This window comes from Erinaceus europaeus, chromosome 15 (assembly GCF_950295315.1).
Source record: "Erinaceus europaeus chromosome 15, mEriEur2.1, whole genome shotgun sequence".
NCBI lineage: Eukaryota > Metazoa > Chordata > Mammalia > Eulipotyphla > Erinaceidae > Erinaceus > Erinaceus europaeus.
The window spans coordinates 15,726,390-15,747,690 of record NC_080176.1 but is presented as its reverse complement, the minus strand read 5'-3'; the positions used below and the strand labels follow the sequence as shown (position 1 = coordinate 15,747,690).

At 45.4% G+C, this 21,301-nt stretch overlaps 2 protein-coding genes and 1 long non-coding RNA gene across 4 annotated transcripts in view; 2 read left to right on the top strand and 1 right to left on the bottom strand.

Annotated features, from left to right (window-relative positions):
• Nucleotides 1-3,069, top strand: part of RRN3 (RRN3 homolog, RNA polymerase I transcription factor) — a 31,847-nt gene extending 28,778 nt beyond the window's left edge. Inside the window, exons 17-18 of the mRNA XM_007529532.3 lie at nucleotides 33-120; nucleotides 1,110-3,069. Coding sequence (XP_007529594.2) covers nucleotides 33-120; nucleotides 1,110-1,271 — 250 coding nt within the window. The 3' untranslated portion in view covers nucleotides 1,272-3,069. The remainder of the gene's footprint in view (nucleotides 1-32; nucleotides 121-1,109) is intronic.
• Nucleotides 1,799-9,352, bottom strand: LOC132533097 (uncharacterized). The gene is made up of 2 exons (XR_009544981.1): nucleotides 9,052-9,352; nucleotides 1,799-1,987 (listed from the first exon to the last, which is right to left on the bottom strand). It is a non-coding gene; the product is annotated as an uncharacterized LOC132533097 (long non-coding RNA).
• NTAN1 (N-terminal asparagine amidase) overlaps nucleotides 8,760-21,301 on the top strand; it is a 24,593-nt gene continuing 12,051 nt past the window's right edge. Inside the window, exons 1-4 of one of the 2 annotated variants that reach the window (XM_007529533.3) lie at nucleotides 8,760-8,933; nucleotides 18,496-18,598; nucleotides 18,675-18,740; nucleotides 19,041-19,149. In XM_007529533.3, coding sequence (XP_007529595.1) covers nucleotides 8,853-8,933; nucleotides 18,496-18,598; nucleotides 18,675-18,740; nucleotides 19,041-19,149 — 359 coding nt within the window. In that variant the 5' untranslated portion in view covers nucleotides 8,760-8,852. Of the gene's footprint in view, nucleotides 8,934-16,460; nucleotides 16,514-18,495; nucleotides 18,599-18,674; nucleotides 18,741-19,040; nucleotides 19,150-21,301 lie in introns of both variants that reach the window. The other variant, XM_060172945.1, reaches the window with a different exon arrangement.

Sequence of the window (21,301 nt, the reverse complement as noted above, 5' to 3'; positions counted from 1 at the left end):
GAATTTGACATTGCAATGATCTTTGTTGACAGGTCAAAGAAATTCATAGATCCTCTTTATCAGATATGGGAAGACATGAGTACAGAAGAGCTCCAGGAGCTTAAGAAACCCATTAAAAAGGTAAATTTCTGGGGAGTCTGCCAGTAGCGTAGCAGGTTAAGCGCATGTGGCAAAAAGCACTAGGGCGTGTAAGGATCCCAGTTTAAGCCCCCGGCTCCCCACCTGCAGGGGAGTAGCTTCACAGGTGGTGAAGCAGGTCTGCAGGTATCTATTTTTCTCTCTCCCTCTCTGTCTTCCCCTCTGCTCTGAATTTCTCTCTGTCCTATCCAACGACAACATCAACAACAACGAGAGTAATGACCAGAGTAAGGATCTCGGTTCGAGTCCCCGGCTCCCCACCTGCAGGGGAGTCGCTTCACAAGTGGTGAGGCAGGTCTGCAGGTGTCTATCTTTCTCTCCCCCTCTCTGTCTTCCCCTCCTCTCTCCATTTCTCTTTGTCCTATCCAATAACTATGACATCAGTAACAACAATAATAATAACTACAACAATGAAAAAAAACAAGGGCAACAAAAGGGGGGGGAAATAGCCTCCAGGAGCAGTGGATTCATGGTGCAGGCACTGAGTCCCAGCGATAACCCTAGAGGCAAAGAACAAAAATTTCTATGTATTTTTCATTTTGCCTTTATAAAATCCTTTTTTTCCTCCACCTTCTTTTCCCCTTCTCCGTCCCTCCCCTTCTTTGCTGGCAAGTCTCCACTGAGGCTTTGTGCCTGCATGATTCTACTCATTCTCTCAGATCGGGAAAGGAGAATGTACCTTTCCACTGCAAAAGACAAAGAGGAGATAGACTATAATACTCCTCCACATGTGTACTGTCTTCTTTGTATGAGGCTCCCATGTGGCTGCTGGGGGCTTGAACCTAGGTCCTCACATGTTGTAAAATATGCTTTCTATCTGGTGAGCTGTCTCCTGGGCCCTTCTGTTTGTAAGATTCTATGCTCAGGTTATGTCACATACTTACTTTGTAGCAGTCCTAGGGAAAGGAATTCTTGAAAGCTTTTCAAATTCTCACTTATAATCAGATTCATCATCTCTGTTCTTCACACAGGAGATGGTGGAAGATGAAGATGATGACTTTCTGAGAGGTGAAGTGGGGATCACACCTAGCTCTTTTGACACACATTTCAGAAGCCCTTCAAGCAGTGTGGGCTCCCCACCTGCATTATTCCTGCCGGGTCAGTCCCCTTTGATTGCAAGGATTTGTGATTGAGAAGTCGTGTTCCTGCCATCATGCCCTGTGCCCTTAATAGTGGGTTCATCTGCCGGATCGTGCTGAACTAGAGTGAGAACATGCCTCAGGCATCTTTGAAGTTACACTTCCTCTAGTGTCTGAACAGCAACTTTTCCTTTTTGCTTTTGAATAGGCAAAAGGAAAAGACTATCATGTGCAATATTTTACAGAGGACAAGTGTGGGAGATTTAGTTGTTTTTTCTTCTCCTTTTTAAGGCATACAATTTCTTTAAAAGATTTTATTAACACAAGAAAGAGAACCAGATGAGATGCCTGGGATTGAACTCAGGGCCTTGTGTTTCCTAGTCCTGCGCCCTACTTACTGTGCCACTTCCTAGACCCCTGGGGCATACTTATTATTTTAAGTTATAGTCCTATTTTTAGGATATATATATATATATATATAGCGTATTTTAACAGATTCCACTTCTGGCATAGGTTTTTGTCAGAGAACTTTGTAGATCTTATTGTTTTTCAGTAAAAAGTCCTGTAGGACACTAAATGCCTAAGTTAGAATGTGTTTATTTGGGACTCATCATTTCTGCTTTGCTATAACTGTGTTGGTGTGTCAGGCTTTCAGTGGGTGTGGAGAGGGTAGGAGGACAGTGGGAGAGATGTCCAGGACTGGTCCAGGATGCTCAGAATTGGAGCCAGCACTGCAGGGGCTCTCCAGGGACTTCAGAGACAGTCAAAGCCTAGAGTAAAGAGGAGAGAATTAGAGGAAACAAACTACTACACTTCTGAGTGTGAAAATAGACTTCAGAGAAAGCTGGAGCTCCAGGTGAGAGTGATTCACTGACAAAGTGAGGTTGAGCTTTTAGGAAATAGTACATTGGTGTTTGTGCTGTTAGAACTGTCACTGCTCTTTTGCAGTGGAAAGGCATGTTCATTTCTGTTTTAGCTAGAATCAGTTATTTTGAGAGTCTTTATTTTTAATTATTTATTTTTTAGTGTGCACAGGAAAGGAGACGAGACTTTAGGTTTCTTTGCTAGCAGCAATGGACTGAGATTACAGCTACAGTATTTTCTGTTGTGCTTTATCATGGATCCAGGTCATTGAAATCCTCTTCTGGACAGGCACTTTTTATAAGTAAACATAGGAATCTAAACAGTCTTGGTGTGTAACCAATCTGTGCAGGCGCTGCCGAGTCATTTAAAGTTCGTACCTGTTTTAGCTTCAGTCCTTAGTTTACCTTTTCTGTTACTTGTGAAAATGAGCATCTTCATATATTGTTGTTGTTGTTGTTGCTTTTCCTGTTCTTAATTTGAAAGCAAGCAATATTTTCTTGATCACAAATATTTTGTAATGAAATACTCTCCAGGGCTTTGTATGCTCTTGTTTAACTATACTAATGGCATTGTAGAGCCTGAATTTCAGTCTATAAATAGGTGGGGATACTTTTTTTTCCCTCAAAGATAGAAATTCTTATACATTGAAAAATTTTGGATGTTGGTAATTTTCTTTTGGTGACTTAGTGGAAAGTCATTTGAGAATCTGAAGATTCTTTTATTCTTTAGCAAAAGAAAAAAAAGGTCAACTTTTTTTTTCTATTTGATAAAATGAGTAAATACATCCAAGAAGTTAAAGTGGAGTCTTTGTGGGTTTAAAGGTAATATGGGAGAATATATTTGTGGATAAGCCTGTTCAATTTCAAAGTACTTCAAGGGGAAAAAAAATTCCCATTGTGAAAAAGAAACAATGATATGGTTAATGTGGACCTTTTGTTCTTAGACCAATAAGGGAGGTGACCCAATAAAGAAATTTCTCAGACAAGTATTTTCTTGTTGTTTGCTTGTTTTGCAAAGTGATTCACCATCAGTGGATTCGATTTAATATGCTATAATCTCCATCCTAAACACGGCCGAGCCATCTACACCAAATCGTGTCTTGCAGACGTTTACCATTTTTTGGCAAACGCTAGAAGAAGAAAGCAAAGTGATTTGCAGGGTGTACTGTCTTCTTTGTATGAGGCTCCCATGTGGCTGCTGGGGGCTTGAACCTAGGTCCTCACATGTTGTAAAATAGTGTTGGGACTCTCAAGCATGAATTCTCAGGGAATTCAGTCCCTGGAATCACCATTTGCCATAGTGATGCTCTGCATCTCTCTCTGTCTCAAAATGAATAAATTGTTAAGAAATATATATATATATTATTACACGGCAGTCAGGCAGGTGGTGTGTGAGACCTGGAATCGTGCTTTGGTCTTTCTTTTATGAAATAATTAAAAAACTTATTTATGGGCCCTATTTGGGGGGTCCTGAGATTCCCAAACAGACATGATGGGCCTAGACCTCAAATAAATCCATCTCTCCATTGTTACTGGTCGTCTCTATCAGGAACAACAAAGTAGACCCCTTTGTGGGCCCCCCATAGGACCTTGCCCTGGCAAACGCTAGAAGAAGAAGAAGGACCTTGCCCTCAACGTGGATCAACAACGGTAGAGAATGTTCCCCATCCTCCAAAGGAAGGATGGACAACATACTCTATGCTACACCTGAGGAAGATGGGTCCTGAAATTGGGGCAGCTTGGAATGTTCCTACTCATGACCACAGAATGTGAGCTCAGATCTACAGGGATGCAGAGGTCACATAGGCTTCTAAGCTGATTATGGGCCCCAGATCACATCAAATCGATGGGGTTTACAGTCAACAATATTTATACACCTTTCCCATATTTGGGAGCTACTCTCTTCCCTGATACAGATTTCTGGTCCTTTTTCCAGCCATGACATCATCTCCCCAGACAATAACTTGGATCCACCTGCATATCAGATTTCAGGCTCAAGGAAAAAACAACTAGTATATCCACAGGCCCTTTGTAATATAACTAAAATATGCCTACTAGCTATCTACAAAACAGACCCCCTACCACCACCACCACCACCCCACACACACATACACACACACTCTCTCTCTCTCTCTCTTCATCTGCACTATTCCAGCCTTTAGATCCATGGTTGTTCAATAATTTGTTTTGCTTTGTATGTTAACTCTCTTCTCAGCCACCAGGTTCCAGATGCTAGCTTGATGCTGACCAGACTTCCCTGGACAGACAACCCCACCAATGTGTCCTGGAGCTCCGCTTCCCCAGAGTCCCACCCTACTAGGGAAAGAGAGAGGCAGTATGGATCGACCTGTAAACTCCCATGTTCAGTGGGGAAGCAATTACAGAAGCCAGACCTTCCACCTTCTACATCCCACAATGACCTTGGGTCCATACTCCCAGAGGGATAAAGAATAGGAAAACTATCAGGGGAGGGGATGGGATACAGAGAGCTGGTGGTGGGAATTGCATGGTGTTGTACCCCTCTTATCCTATGGTTTTGTCAATGTTTCCTTTTTATAAATAAAAAGTAGTTCAGGGGCCGAATGGTGGCACATTTGGTTAAGCACATTCATTATCGTGTGCAAGGATCCAGGTTGGAGCCCCCAGTCCCCACCTGCAGGGGGAAAGCTTCATGAGTGGTGAAACAGGGTTGCAGGTGTCTCTCTGTCTCTCCCTTTCTATCACCCCCTTCATTTCTGGCTGTCTCTATGTAATAAATAAAGATTAAAAAAAGAAAAAAATCTTATTTATGAGAGAGGAAGAAGGAAGAGAACCAGAGGATTATTAGTCTGGCATGTGAGATGCTAAGAATTGAATTTAGGACCTCAGTATTTGGAGTCCAACACTTTCTCCACTGTACCACCTCCTGGGCTACTAAATAAAGTTAGGTGGGATGGGTGATGGTATACCCAGTTACGTGCACATATCACTAAACACAAAGACCTGGGTTTAAGTCTCCACTCCCCACCTGCATGGCCATCTGCATCATGAGTGGTGAAGCATGCGTGCTGGTGTCTTATCTTTCCCTGTCTCTCCATTCTCTCAACTTCTGTCCTGATAAAAATGGGGGAGGAAGGGGGTCGGGCAGTAGTGCAGCAGGTTAAGCGTACATGGCGCAAAACACAAGAACTGGTATAAGGATCCTGGTTTGAGTCCCCAGCTCCCCACCTGCAGGGAAACCGCATCACAAGCAGTGAAGTAGGTCTGCAGGTGTCTATCTTTCCCCTCACTGTCTTCCCCTCCTCTTGATTTCTCTCTGTCCTATTCAACAACAACATCAATAACAACAACAATAACTACAACAATAAAACGGGCAACAAAAGGAAGTAAATAAATGTAAAAAACCTTTAAAAAAAAAAGAAGTTACATGTGGTCTGGGAGGTGGCGCAGTGGGTAGAGCACTGAACTCTCAAGCATGAGGTCCTGAGTTCAGTTCCCGGCAGCACATGTACTAGAGTGATGTCTGGTTCTTTGTCTCTCCTATCTTTCTCATAAATAAATAAATAAATAAAAAGAAATTAGAGACAACAGCTTGGGAGGTAATGCAGTGGATGAGGCATTCTCAGATTAGGTATTATCTATATTGGACTCTTAGATATGGGGCTCTGAGTTTCATCCCCAGCATGGTGTGTGCCAAAGTGATGCTCTGGCTTTCCTCTCAGCAATGAATGAGTAAATCCTTACATTATTGGGCTGTTGGAAAGTCATGATGTATTTTTTTTCACTATTTTTCTCACAACCCAGTATATTACAACCAGTAGGTTTCTATCCTATTTAAAAAATAAAATTTTATTTTATTTATTATTGGATAGAGACAGAAATTTAGAAGGGAGGGGTAGGGAGAGAGGGAGAGAAACAGACACCTACAACCCTGCTTCACCACTTGTGAAGCTTTTCCCCTGCAGGTGGGGACCAGGGGCTTGAACCTGGGTCCTTGAACACTGTAGTGTGTGTGCTTAACCAGGTGCACCACCACCTGGCCCCAGTTTATATCCTTTTACTGAGAAACTGTCTTTAAATTGGGGAACGAGATTTAGCGAGCCACTATTTTGTCTGCTATGGACCTTCCTTCCTTAATAAGAAGTGAATCTACACAAGTGTGAAAGGACCAGTGTCTTGCAAAGTCACAGATTTTTTTTTTTTTTTGCCTCCAGGGTTATCACTGGGGCTTAGTGCCTGCATTAAAAACCCACTGCTCCTGGCAGCCATTTTACCCTTTTCATTGTTGTTGGATAAGACAGAAAAATTGAGAGAGGAGGAGAAGATAGAGGGAAGAAGGTCACCTGCAGACCTGCTTCACTGCCCCTGAATCGACACCCTCCTCCCCAAGCTGTGCAGTTTTTTTTTTTTTTAGGGAAAAAACAGTCAATTTAATGAACAGATTTCCATGCCGATTCAACTTGATTCCTGCTTCGCACACCCCCCACCACATAGCTGGGCTCTGCTTGATGTAGGGCTCTCTCTAATAACGAGAAGCTTTCAATAGTACAGTTAATTCCTTAAAGGCCGGGGCCTGCTATCTTCAAAGGATATTATCAACTTGAACGCTTAAAGGCGAGGCGATGTTCACTGAAATGTCTTTGCTAAGAGATGGCAGAACCGGTATGGCTGTCTGAGAGTCCATGGGCTGTCTGAACTGTGCAGTTTTTAAAATGTCACCAGGGCAGGGGTAGATAGCCTAATGGTTATGCAAAGAGATTCCCAAGCCTGAAGCTCCAAGGTCCTAGATTCAAGCCCATGAACCACCATAAATCAGAGCTGATCAGTGCTGATAAATAAATAAATAAATAAATAAATACTCAAACATTAAAACGTCACCAGACCTCTCACTGAGCTATAAAATGTAAATGATTTATACCTTGTTTAGGGTTGCAAGGATTCTGATAAAGCATGTAAAATCAGCTAATAGCTTTTTGGCTACTTTGTAAGAAAATCTGGAGCTGAAGCACTTTCATAAAATCCTTTTAAGGGCAAAAATAACTTGCAGTTCTTCCACAATACATCCTTACCAACTTTGGGGATCTGGAGAAGGGAGGTATGGCCTCTGGTAATCACTGTTATGGTATTTTTTTAAAATTTATTTCTTTATTGGGGAATTAATGTTTTACATTCAACAGTAAATAGTTTGTACATGCATAACATTCCCCAGTTTCCCATTTAACAATACAACCCCCACTATGTCATTTATCATCCTTCATAGATCTGTATTCTCCCCACCCACCCACCCCAGAGACTTTTACTTGGGTGCAATATGCCAATATGGTATTTTTTAATATATTGGTTGTTATGGTCTGGAATCCCCCTTGGGAGATTTGAGAAAATAAGAAATAGATATAAATGGTAACATTCTGACATTTTTTGTTTTCATCCAAATACATATATGTGTATATATATATTTAAGAGATATTTATTATTGGAGACAAATTGTGAGGGGAGAGGGAGAAAGAGACAAAGAGATACCAGTAATTTTATTTAACTACTTGTGGAGCTTTTCCTCCTGTAAGTGGGGACCAGAGGCCTTTTTTCCCCTCTACCCTATTTTATAGAACATAAGAGATATTGAGAGAAGAGGGGGAGATAAAGACAGGGAGGGAGAGAGACATCTGCAGTCCTGCTTCACCGTGGAGGATGCTTCACGAGCTGAAGGCTCGAACCAGTTATCCTCGTGCGGGTCCTGTTTCGTACTATGTTTTATTTATTTATTTGTTTGTTTGTTTATTTTCTTTTTGTTGCCCTTTTTATTATTGTAGTTATTATTGTTGTTATTGATGTCATCGTTGTTAGACAGGACAGAGAGAAATGGAAAGAGGAAGGGAAGACAGAGACGGGGAGAGAAAGACACCTGCAGACCTGCTTCACCGCCTGTGAAGCGAACCCCCTGCAGGTGGGGAGCCGGGGGCTTGAACCGAGATACTCCCGCAGGTCCTTGTGTTCGCGCCCCGTGTGCTTAACTGCTGCGCTACCGCCCGACTCCCTACTATGTGGTCTTAATCCAGTGCGCCACCTCCCGGCTGGCTCCGCTTTCCAGCTTTCTCCACCAGCACCCTGTGTCTTGAGTTCAGGTTCCATGCCCCCAGTCAAAGGTACTTTGCGTTTTCTGTAATGAAAGCAAGCCTATGGAGCAGCGCGGCAGGTTCATTGAAGCTCACAAAAGTAGATACTTGGGAGTTGGGTGGTAGCGCAGTGGGTTAAGCACAGGTGGCACAAAGGGCAAGAACCGGCAGAGGGGTCCCGGTTCGAGCCCCCGGCTCCCCACCTGCAGGGGAGTCACTTCACAGGCGGTGAAGCAGGTCTGCAGGTGTCTGTCTTTCTCTCCCTCTCTGTCTTCCCCTCCTCTCTGTCCTATCCAACAATGACAACATCAATAACTACAACAACAAGGGCAACAAAAGGAAATAAACATTTTTTTAAAAATGTAGAGACTTGAGACAAACCCAGATAGACTCCAGATCTAGTTCCTGGTCTAGGTACGAAGACTAGAGTGCGAATTCTGGCTCTGGGTGCAGGCGCGGTTCCATTCTTTGGGAACTACATTTCCCAGCGCCCCCTGCGGCGAAAACAGTCCACTTATTGGCGATGGACTACATTTCCCACGGGGCCATGCGACCGCGCTCTAGCTGTCCTCTGTCGGACTCCATATCCCGGCGGCGCCCGGGCGGCGGGGCGGGGGCGACGGGCAGCGGGAGGCTGGGGTGTCCGCCACCTCCCTGGGGCCTGCCTGGCCGCCTCCGCGATGCCGCTGCTGGTGGCGGGGCGGCGAGTGCGGCTTCCGCAGTCTGCCAGGGATCTGGTCCGAGCCCACCCGCTTCTGGAGGTGAGCAGAGCCGGGGCGGGGGCTGGGCAGCGGGCCGATGGGTCTTCCCCCCCCCCCCCCCCCGCCCGGATTCGGACTTTAAACCCGGTGCCTTTGGAGGCATCTGTGGACTTTCTACCTGACTTGGACCTTAGGGGGCATCTGCCCTGCCCTTCTCGTCCAGAGGCGGTGATGGAGGCCCAGAGAGGTCAAGCGACTTGCCCAAGGCTGCACAGCGCCCCGGCTGGGGGGGGTCTCCAGGCTAGTGGGGAGGGGGGTCCCCACGCGGGGCGGCCGAGACCCCGAACCCGGGGCTCCGGGTGGCGCTTTGAGCGGGACGGGCTCAGCTTCCCCCTAGCTGGGCAGCACCACACCCTGGTGAGCGGGTTTTGTTGTTTTTCCTGCTTTTGTCCTCAAAGAAGATCCGTGCACCCTGAGTTCTGTCTTCTGTTTGGAAAGGCGTTTGTCGTATTAAAAGCAAAAACAAACACGGAAAAACACCCCGGGACCAAATCTCCTACTAGCCCCCAGGCTCGGTGAAAGGTTCTTTGATTTTTAGACAGGTTTTGAGCCCCTCTTATCTGTTAGTCACTGTGCTGGCCCCGAGGACTTTAGTGGGAACAGCCAAGGAGGGCATTTTAGTCTAGACAGAGCGGTGGATTTAATTTTATTTATTTTTATTGTTGTGATTATTGTTTTATTGATGTCGTCGTTGTTGCATAGGACAGAGAGAAATGGAGAGAGGAGGGGAAGACAGAGAGGAGGAGAGAAAGATAGACACCTGCAGACCTGCTTCACCGCCTGTGAAGCGACTCCCCTGCAGGTGGGGAGCCGGGGGCTCGAACCGGGATCCTTACGTGGGTTCTTGCATTTTGCGCCACGTGTGCTTAACCCGCTGCGCTACCGCCCGACTCCCTGGGGCAGTGGATTTTTTTTTTAATATTTATTTATTTATGAGAGGGATAGGAGGAAAGAACTAGACATCACTCTGGTACATATATTTTTTTAAAAAAATTATTCCCTTTTGTTGCCCTTGTTTTATTGTTGTAGTTAAAATTGTTGTTGGATAGGAGAGAAATGTAGAAGAGAAGGGGAAGACAGAGAGAAAGACAGACACCTGCAGACCTGCTTCACCGTCTGTGCCACCTGCATTTAACCCACTGCGCTATCGCCCGACTCCCGGGCAGTGGATTTTAACCAAAGAGTGACTTCAGATGTCACATAAAGAGAGGAGAAGAATAGGGGAAAAAAAAAAAAGAAGAAAAGACCCCTTCCGACTGCGGCTGGTTTCCTTTCTCCGTTAGGGGTGAAGCAGGGGAAGTTGGCCTGTGGGCTTTGGGACCTGGTTGTCATTTTCTCTGCTTATCTGTGTATCCTGTCTCTGTCTCTCCTAGAGTGTGAGCCTCCTGAAGGCAGAGAAAATCCGTGTTTTTCTCTGTCTTCTCTAGCAGTCAGCCTCTGGCCTTGAGTCCTTGCCGTGTCTGTGTGTGTTATGTAAGTGCTGAACAAAATGTAAAGGATGAGGACGACTCACTAAGGGAAGGGGTGGTGTGGCATGCCTGTCAGTCTGCATTTCAAGCGCACAGGATCAGCAACCTACACTCACGGGGCCCTCAGAGACAAGGCTTAGGCTAAACGCTTTCCCTGTGCTCCGACACTGTCACACCACTTAACCAGTGAAGTCCAGAATAGGACTCTGAGCTGCACCTTCAGCTGTCTAAAAGGACTTAAGAGAAGGGCTGGGAGTCGCGTGGTAGCGCAGCGGGTTAAACACACGTGGCGCAAAGCACAAGGACCTGCAGGAGGATCCCGGTTTGAGCCCTGGGCTCCCCACCTGCAGGGCCGTCGCTTCACAGGTGGTGAAGCAGGTCTGCAGGTGTCTATCTTTCTCTCCCCCCTCTGCCTTCCTCTCCTCTCCATTTCTGTCTGTCCTAACCAACAACGATGACATCAATAACAACAATAATAACTACAACAATAAAACAACAAAGGCAACAAAAGGGAATAAATAAATATTAAAAAAAAAGAAGGGCTAAGTGGTAGTGCACCTGGTTGAGCCGTACACATTACAAAGCACAAGGGTCTGAGTTTAAGTCCCTGTCCCCACCTGCAGGGAGGAAGCTTCATGAGTGGTGAAAAGAGTGCTGGAGGTGTCTCTCACCCCTTCCTTCCCTCCCTCCCACCCTCTCTCTAGTTCCCCATTACCTCTCAATTTCTGTCTCTAGCCAAAAAAAACCCCCAGAATTTAGGGACTCTTTCCTTTTTCTTCCTCCACCAAGGTTTGTTGTTGGGGCTTCAGTGCCTCCAAGATGATTCTCTACCTTTTTCTCATCTTTTTTTTTTAAGATAGTGGGTGAGAGACACAGAGATACGAAAACACCGTTCTTCCCCTGTGCATGGTGCTCCCGTGTTGTGGCTGCGTACACGAATAAGGCCCCAGTCATGGGGAAGTGTACATGCCACCGGAAGAGCTCCTCTCACCTCCCTTGACACTCTTTTCCTTATTTACTTACTATTATCTTTTCTGCCTCCAGGGTTATTGCTCTGGCTAGGTGCCAGTACTAAGAATCCACTGCTCCTGGAGGCCTTTTTTTTTTTTTTTTTCATTTTGTTGTCCTTGTTTTTGTCATTTTTGTGGTTATTGTTGTTATTGATGTCGTTGTTGGATAGGACAGAGAAATGATGGAGAGAGGAGGGGGAAGACAGAGGGGGGAGAGAAAGATAGACACCTGCAGACCTGCTTCACCACCTGTGAAATGACTCCCCTACAGGTGGGGAGCTGGGGGCTTGAACTGGGATCCTTACATCGGTCGTTGCACTTTGCGTCACATGTGCTTAACCCGCTACGATACTGCCTGACTCCCAGGTCTCTCTTTCTTATTAGTAAGTACTGAAAATTTTTTTTTTCTGTGATAAGTGACCTGAGAGGTGACACAGTGGGAAGAGCATTGAACTGTAGCATGAGGTCCCCTAAGTAGAGCCCTGCCTCTTTCTCATAAAGAAATAGTTTCTTTAAAAGTTCTGTAAGAGATTTTTCTGATGGGACCAGGTGGTGGCTAGTACACATTAACAGCGCCCAAGGACCTGGGTTCAAGCCCTGGCCCCCACCTGCAGGGGGGAAACTTTATATGTGGTGGAGAGCAGAACAGCAGGTTTCTCTGCCTCTTTCCCTCTCTACCTCCCCTCTCAATTTCTCTCTGTCTCTACCCAATAGTAAATAAATAAAATAAAATAAAATAAAAAAAGAAATTTCTGGGAGTCAGGAGGTAGTGCAGTGGGTTAAGCGCACGTGGTGCAAAGCAAGGACTGACATAAGGATCCCGGTTCCAGCCCCGGCTCCCCACCTGCAGGGGAGTCGCTTCACAGGCGGTGAAGCAGGTCTGCAGGTGTCTATCTTTCTCTCTCCTCTCTGTCTTCCCCTACTCTCTCCATTTCTGTCCTATCCAACAACGATGGCATCAACAATAATAACTACAACAACAATAAAAACAAGGGCAACAAAAAGGAAATAAATATTATATATTTATTTATTATATATTATTTATATATATATGTATATAAAATAAAAAAATTTCTCTGAGGGCAGGGAGGATAGCATAATGGTTCTGGAAAATATTTTCTTTTTTTAAATTTTTTTTTTTTAAGATTTTTATTTATTTATGAGAAAGGTAGGAGGAGAGAGAAAGAACCAGACATCACTCTGGCACTTGTGTTGCCGGGGGATCGAACTCGGGACCTCATGCTTGAGAGTCCAAAGCTTTACCACTGCGCCACCTCCCAGACCACTGGAAAAGATTTTCATGTCTGAGGCTCTGAAGTCTCAGGTTCAACTCCCAGCACCACCATAACCCAGCACTAACTGTTCTCTGGTCTCTCTGTGTGTATCCGTCTATCTCTCATTAAAATATATTTTTTTAAAAAAGAAATTTCAATGATATAAATTAGAGGACAGGAGAGTTCAGTGGGTAAGGTGCCTTTCCACGTGTGCAATCCAGGTTTGAAACCCAACATCACATTTAGGGTCTTATAGCACTGGAGGAAGTTCTGGTGCTGTGTCATCTCTCCCTATTTCTGACTCTCTGAATGAAAATAAAAGTACTTAAAAAAATTAGATCAGTGGTGGTGTGGTCAGAGAGGGCGTGTGGTGATATTCAGGGGCAATTTGTCTCTTTGAAGGGAGTTTTAATTCTTTCTAGGGGAGTAGTGGGGACCAGTTTGTTTACAGGAGTGGGGCTGAGCATTTTTATTTGCAGCAGTCTGAGGGAAGGCTGGAGGGGCCAGACCTAGGGGACTGTCACCTGAACAGAGTGTAGAGTAGAGTGCGAGATTAGCCCGAGGTAGCCTGAGCCCAGACTGGATGGGTTTAGATAGCTCGTCAGCAAGTGAGCGGTGAGGAGAAAAGATTTATTTTCCTATAACAATGCAGTGTGTTGCCTTTGTAAAGAAGCAGAATATACAGATATCAGGAAAAAGAAAAGAAAAAAATCTGTGGCCACAACAATTCTTCACATTTTGTTAAATACTCCTATACACATTTTTTGTTGTTATTGTTGCATATGATACGCTTTTAAAAAATGGTAACAATTTCCATGTTCTGTTTGAGAATGTGTCTTATGTGATATTATGTGCTGAGTATGTAGGTAGTGCCAGCAGCTATAAGCCTGAGAGTAGCTGGGTTCAGCTTAGAAAAATTACAGAGGGGCTGGGGAGACAGCATAATGGTTCTGCAAAAGATGCCTGAGTCTCTGAAGTCCAAGGTTCACTCCCCAGCTCTTCCATAAACCAGAGCCTAGCAGTGCTCTGGTCTTTCAGTATGTCTCTGTCTCATTAAATTAAATTTTAAAAAATATTTAAAAAAGAAAAAAGAAAGAGGGGCTGGGTGGTGGTGCACTGGGTTAAGTGTACATAGTACGAAGTGTAAGTTCAGTGTAAGGATCTGGATTCGAGCCCTCAGCTCCGCACCTACAGGGGAGTTGCTTCACAGGCAGTGAAGCGGGTCTGCAGGTGTCTGTCTCTCTCCCTCTCTGTCTTCCCCATCCCTTTGAATTTCTCTCTGTCCTATCTAGAAAATCGAAAAAAATGGCCACAGGAGCGGTGGATTCATAGTGCAGGCACTGAGCCCCAGCCATAACCCTGGAGGCAAAAAAGAAAAGGAGTCGGGCGGTAGCACAATGGGTTAAGTGCAGGTGGCACAAAGCACAAGGACTGGCATAAGCATCCTGGTTCGAGCCCCCGGTTCCACAGCTACAGGCGGGTCACTTCACAAGCAGTGAAGCAGGTCTGCAGGAGTCTGTCTTTCTCCCTCTCTGTGCTACCCTCCTCTCTCCGTTTCTCTCTGTCCTATCCAACAACAACAACTTCAGTAACAACAACAATAAAAAACAATGGCGCAACGAAAGGGAATAAATAAATAAATATTAAAAAAAGAAAACCAGATAAAAGAAAAGACTAGAAAAGTCACAGTGATTTGGTGGAGCATGTGCTGCAGCCCTGTGAAGTGGGTCACATTGCGGTTCCTAGTTTCTCTGTGGAGACTGAGGCAGAGAGGCTGAACAGTTTACCCAGGGTGCTCAGCTTGGTACTGGTGAGACCTGGGTGTCGACCCAGGGTCTGACTTGGACCCTAGAACCACACCCCTTGATACATGTGGACGCTGGCCACATGCAGCTGTTTACACTTAAAGCTAAAAGTTGCTCCCTCAGCAACACCAGCCACCTGTGACTGGTGGCTGCTTCATGGGACGACAGCGGTGCAGCCTGCCAGCACTACTGCAGAACATTCTGGACGACAGGGGTGCAGCCTGCCAGCACTACTGCAGAACATTCTGGACGACAGGGGTGCAGCCTGCCAGCACTACTGCAGAACATTCTGGACGACAGGGGTGCAGCCTGCCAGCTGTTGTTAAAATTTCGGAAGGCTCTGGTCGGGCTGGCTTGCTTCACGGCGGGTAACAGAGACGCGGAGACAACGGCTGGGCAGGGAAGCTGTATTTCTTTATTCAGGAGGAACTATTCATAAACTAAGACAAACTAATCACCAAACAGAACTCTGCTCTCTTTGCGGTGGCGCAAGCACTCTTTCTCTTACTCTGGAACTCAGGAACCCAGGAACTCTGTCTCTCTGGCACTCTCTCTTACTCTGTAACCCTGAAACTCTCGAACTCAGGAACTCAAGAACTCTCGGACTCAGGAACCGTCTCTTACTCTCGAACTCTGAAACTCTCGCACCCTCGCACTCTCGAACTCCGGACCTCAGGAGCTCTGTCACTGGGGAACTCAGGAACTCTGTCACTGGGGAACTCAGGAACTCTCGGACTCCGGAACCCTCTCCCAGGGTCCCTTGGGGCGGGGCCAAGCAGGCCCGCGAAATTAACAGGACTCATCCAATTCTCTTGGAGGGGGAGGGCTAGAACAAGCCAATGTAAAGCATACGACAGCCAGCACTACTGCAGAACATTCTGGACAACAGGGGTGCAGCCTGCCAGCACTACTGCAGAATATTCTGGTGCTGCTGGGAGCCCTTGCCCATAGCCAGTCCTGGATGCTCGGGAGTTCATAGAGTCTCACAATATGAATACACTGGGAATTTTTTTTTTTTTTTTTTTTTTAGTGTATTGTGTGTGGCGAGGCAGCTGCTGACCAGTTTGCGGCAGAATCAGTAACACATGGTAGCAGAGACGAAGGGTATGGGGGCATCTTGGAGGGGCACGGCTGAGTGCTTGGCCAAGGGGTTGGCACACTATAGCTGTAGGCCAGCTCCTTTGTGAATAGTCTGAGAACCAGGACAGCCTTTATATATATGTAAATATCTGGGGGGGTGGCAAGGGGGGGAATCAAAACAATAGCTTTTTAAAAAAAATGTATTTCCTTTTTGTTGCCCTTGTTTTTATTATTGTTGATGTCATCATTGTTGAATAGGACAGAGACAAATGGAGAGAGGAGGGGAAGATAGAGAGGGGGAGAGAAAGATAAGACAACTGAAGATCTGCTTCATCACCTGTGAAGTGACGCCCTGCAGGGCTCGAACCGGGATACTTTCGCGGTCCTTGCACCTTGTGCCACGTGCGCTTAACCCGCTACACTACCGCCCGATTCCCTTTTTTTAAAAAAAACAAACCAGAGCACTGCTCAGCTGTGGCTTATGGTTGAACAGGGGATTGAACTTTGGACTTTGGAGTGTCAGGCATGAGAGTCTCTTTACATAACCATTATACTATTTACGTCTGCCCCAGAAACAATATTTTTTAAAAAATTTTCTTTATTGGGGGATTACTGGGTTACAGCCAACAGTAAAGTACGATAGTTTGTACATGTGTAACATTTCTCAGTTTTCCACATAACAATTCAACCCCCTCTTAAGTCCTCTGCCAGCATGTTCCAGGACCTGAGCCCTCCCCTCCCCACACACCAGAGCCTTTTACTGTGGTGCAAGAAATAATATTTGTGATGCCTTACATTATAGGAAGTTCAGATTTTGGTGTCACCTGTAAAAAAGGGCTTTCGGGAACACAGCCACTGGCAATCATTGCGTGCTGTAACTTGCTTTCAGACTATGACACAAGGGACACATGATCAGGAATTCCAGAATACTGACTCTCCAGGGTAAGTCTGCTGAGCCCTGGGTGAGGCATTGCACAGGACCTGCTGAGTGAAGATGAGGGGTGGCAGGGTTTTTCAGTGCTAGTGCCCAGAGAATATTAAGTGTTGAGAAAACTGGGGTCATTTAGTTTCAGAAAGGATAACTTTATTAAGCAAGCCTGTATGTTTCTTTTTAAATTTAAATTATTTTTTTCATATTTATTTATTTATTCCTTTTTGTTGCCCTTGTTTTATTGTTGTAGTTATTGTTGATGTCATCGTTGTTGGATAGGACAGAGAAATCAAGAGAGGAGGGGAAGACAGAGAGGGGGAGAGAAAGACACCTGCAGACCTGCTTCATCACCTGTGAAGCGACCCTCCCGTAGGTGGGGAGCCAGGGGCTTGAACCGGGATCCTTACACCAGTCCTTGTGCTTTGTGCCACCTGCACTTAACCCACTGAGCTACCACTCAACTCCCGAAGAGTTTTTTAAAAATGTGTTTGCATCTTGTTTTTCAGTTAATATGTATATATTTATTATTATCTTTATTTATTCGTTGGATAGAGACAAAAATCAAGAAAATCCAGAAATCAAGAGGGAAGAGGGGGAATAGAGAGGAAGAGAGACAGAGATACACCTGCAGCATTGCTTCACTACTTGTGAAGCTTTTCCCCTGCAGGTGGGGACCGGGGACTCAAACCTGGGTCCTTCGCATTGCAACGTGTTCTCAAACAGGTGCACCACCACCTGGCCCCTTCAGTTAATATTTTAAAGCTGTTTTCCCATAGTCCTCATTTTTCCTCACTGTCCTTGATGTGACTTGGTTCTGCATAATTTGCTTTCCTTATTTGTTGCTCCCAGCTTTTTGCTGTTTATTTACTTGTTATTATCAATATTATTTTAAGATATATATAGAAAGAGTGGAAGAGACCAAAGTTCTCTTCCTTCAGTGCCCTGGGGGCTGGGCTTGAATCTGGTTCGAAATACAGGACAAAGAGGCACGGTAGTCAAGTGAGCTGTTTTGCCAGCCTGGCAGAAGAGGTCTTAACCTCTCACTCCTCTTCACAGAGTGTTAAGAAGGTAAGTAGTTTTGGATCCAACCAGGTCACTAGTTTATCTAATCAGTTCCTTTACAATTGTCATGGTTTGAACCTGTAAAGAACTATATCATGAGGAGATTTGAAATTGTCCCAGCTGTGACAACACCAGTGCTATAAATCAACGTTTCCTCAATAAAATTATCTAAAAAATAAAGAACATAACTCACTTGGATAGTTTGCCTCTTTTGCCATGCAGATGGCTCAGGTTGAAGCCTGGCCCCTACCTACTGCATTGGAGGAAGCCGTGGTGCTGTAGCATTTCTTTCTCTCTCTCTCTCTCTTTTTAAAATTTATTTCCCCTTGTTTCTTTTCAGTGTTGTTGTAGTTATTATTGTTGTTGTTATTGATGTCGTCATTGTTAGATAGGACAGAGAGAAATGGAGAGAGGAGGGAAAGACAGGGGGAGAGAAAGAGAGACACCTGCAGACCTGCTTCACCACCTATGAAACAACTTCCCTGCAGGTGAGGATCTGGGGGCTCAAACCAGGATCCTTACGCCAGTCCTTGTGCTTTGTGCCATGTGCACTTAACCCACTGCGCTACCACCCAGCTCCCACATCTTTCTCTGTTTTTCTATCTGAAAAAAAATCAGCCTGGAGTGGTGAAGCCTTGGTGAAGACAAATAACACTAATAGTAATAATAGCAATAATTAAAACTGAAAACATTTTGCTTCTGGCTTCAAAAGTACTAACATCTCTGTTTACAATTTTTTTTTAAACAGATCTTTATTGTTCTCTTTGCACGTGTGTTTAGCCTTTCTGTCAAGTGCTACACACACTTGTATCCTACAAGTAATGTCTCCTCACTTGAGCACCCCTTGGCTTTCTCCACCTCTCTAGTTCTTCATTCCTCACTAATTTCCATCACTATTTTTATTTTATTTATTTATTTTTCAATTAAACAGGAAAGAGCCAGACTTCTCAGAGGTCAGTCTGTTCAACCAGTGGGACCCCAGGGCCTGCTGTATGTTCAGCAAAGAGAGCTTGCTGTGACCTCCCCAAAGGATGGTAGGTTAGGAAGCAGTGAATTGGGCATTCTCCCAAAAGGCTGTTGGATATTTTATTTTATTTCTCTTTTGAACAGGCTCCATCTCCATTCTGGGTTCTGATGATGCCACCACTTGTCACATTGTGGTCCTGAGGCACACAGGTATGATGAGAGAGGTGAAGGAAGTTATTATGTAGATTGACCCAACCTTTGGGACCGTTGATTTCTCGATTTGAGTTTCCTGGTGTCCTATGTGAAAGTCTGACTCCACTCGCCTCTTCTCTAGTCTGCATGTGGTCTCTCCCTGTCACCCTGGTCAGAAGGGGTTGGTTGGGCAACACAAATTTTTTTCTTCTCTTACAGGATTTTCAAAGGTGAGAAGGTCCAAAAGGACAGGCAGAGACCGAGTTTATTACTAATTTCTCATGTGAGTAATGAGTCATTTTCACCCTTGTTCTTCAGGTAATGGGGCAACCTGCCTGACACATTGCGACGGGTCTGACACCAAAGCTGAGGTCCCCTTGATCTTGAACTCCATAAAATCCTTTTCCGACCACGTTCAGTGTGGCAGGTGAGCTCCATGCTTCTCTCTCCCGTGATACTGGAACTTTGCACCATTGTGCAGAGTAAATGGCTGTAAGAACTGTTAATAGCAGCACAGAACGTCAGTACCAGAGCGGCCATCCATTCCTTGGGCAGAGTGTGGGCACTAGGTCCTCAGGGAGGTTTGACTGTGAAGCTGTACTTTTATCCCAGTAATGTGCTTTCAGATGCTCCTACAGCAAGTGGTGCTTCATTCAGGTGTGGTGTCCCTCCCTTCTTCTGCAACTAGGTGAATGTTTTCTGTGAGCATGGACTTGTTATTGGTGCCAGATGATAGTGCCCCCCCCCCCCCCAAGGTGTTCACTTTCTGTCTTATTTATTTATTTTTCCTTTTGTTGCCCTTGTTGTTTAACATTGTGGTTATTATTGTTGTTATTGATGTCGTTGTTGTTGTTGGATAGGAACAGAGAGAAATGGAGAGAGGAGAGGCAGACAGAGAGGGGGAGAGAAAGACAGACACCTGCATACTTGCTTCACCGCTTGTGAAGTGACTCCCTTGCAGGTGGGGAGCCGGGGGCTCGAACTGGGATCTTTGCGCAGGTCCTTGCGCTTTGTGCCACGTGCGCTTAACCTGCTGCACCACTGCCTCACTCCCAGGTGTTCACTTTCTAAGGCAAGGATTGACATTCAGTAAACAAAAACAGGTTAAATGCTGAAAAGCACTGTTGAGGAAAACCATTGGGGCCGGGAGGAGACATGAGCGTGGCATAGGGGAAAGGAGTGGTTTAAGTATTTTATTATTTTTACTTGACAGGATAGAAATTGCAAGGGGGTTGGGAGAGGAAAGAGAGTTATCTGCAGTTCTTTTTTTTTTTTTTTTTTTTGCCTGCAGAGTTATTGCTGGGACTCAGTGCCTGCACCATGAACCCACTGCTCCTGGAGACCATTTCTTCCCCCTTTTGTTGCCCTTATTGTTGTAGCTTTGTTGTGGTTATTATTGTTGATGTTGTTCGTTGTTGGATAGGACAGAGAGAAATGGAGAGAGGAGGGGAAGACAGAGAGGGGGAGAGAAAGACACCTGCAGATCTGCTTCACTGCCTGTGAAGCAGGTGGGGAGCCGGGGGCTTGAACCGGGGTTCTTATGCTCGTCCTTGCGCTTTGCGCCACGTGCACTTAACTCGCTGCGCTACTGTCCAACCCCCGACAGTTCTAATTTTACACTCATAGAACTTCCTCCCTGTAGGTGGGGACCAGAGGCTTGAACCCAGGTCCTAGCGCTTGGCAACATGTGTGCTCAACCAAGTGTGCCACTGCCAGGACCCAAGAGTGGTTTTAAATGTCAGCACTTGGGAGCCCGGCAGTAGCGCAGCGGGTTAAGCGCATGTGGTGCAAAGCACAACGACCGGTATAAGGATCCTGGTTCGAGCCCCTGGCTTCTCACCTGCAGGGGGGTCACTTCATAAGCAGTGAAGCAGGTCTACAGGCGTCTGTCTTTCTTTCCCTTTCTCGGTCTTCCCCCTTCCCTCTCCATTTCTCTTTGTCCTATCCAGCAACAACGACATCAATAATAGTTACAACAATAAAAAACAAGGACAACAAAAGGGAATAAATAAATATTTAAATGCCAGCACTTTGATTGTTTTGCCTTGGATTCTGTAAGAGGTCTGACCTAGCAGCCTCCAGGGCATCTATCAATACTCCTGTCCCCAGTTATAGCAAGTGTCTGCCACCTCCAATTCACAGAAGGTGACACTGAGTCAGCCCAGTGGAGTACATAGGACCATGCTCATACTCCTGACCCCTCTCCTCCACTGTTTAGACTCTGCAGGCATTGCTCTCTATTTGAAGTGTAAGGTGGGCATTGAGTGACCTAATCCAGTCAAACACAAGAGTCCCAAGGATTAAATTAAAAAAAAAATCCACCTCTGTAGTGAAACAGATCAATTTTTAAATTTAATTCTCCTATTCTACCACCTCCTGGGTTTGTAGCCCAGGCTGGGCTGGCTTTGCAGGCATACATCTCTGCAGTCACAGAAGTGTTTTCACTTTGCACCTGGCCCTGCACATCATGTAGCCAGACCTGACCCCAGGCTCAGCTCTGTGAGAGATTGCTGTTCCATTTGTAGAACTCACTGGGTCACTCTGGAAGGTTTGCTGCAACCACACTTCAGAAGGCAAAT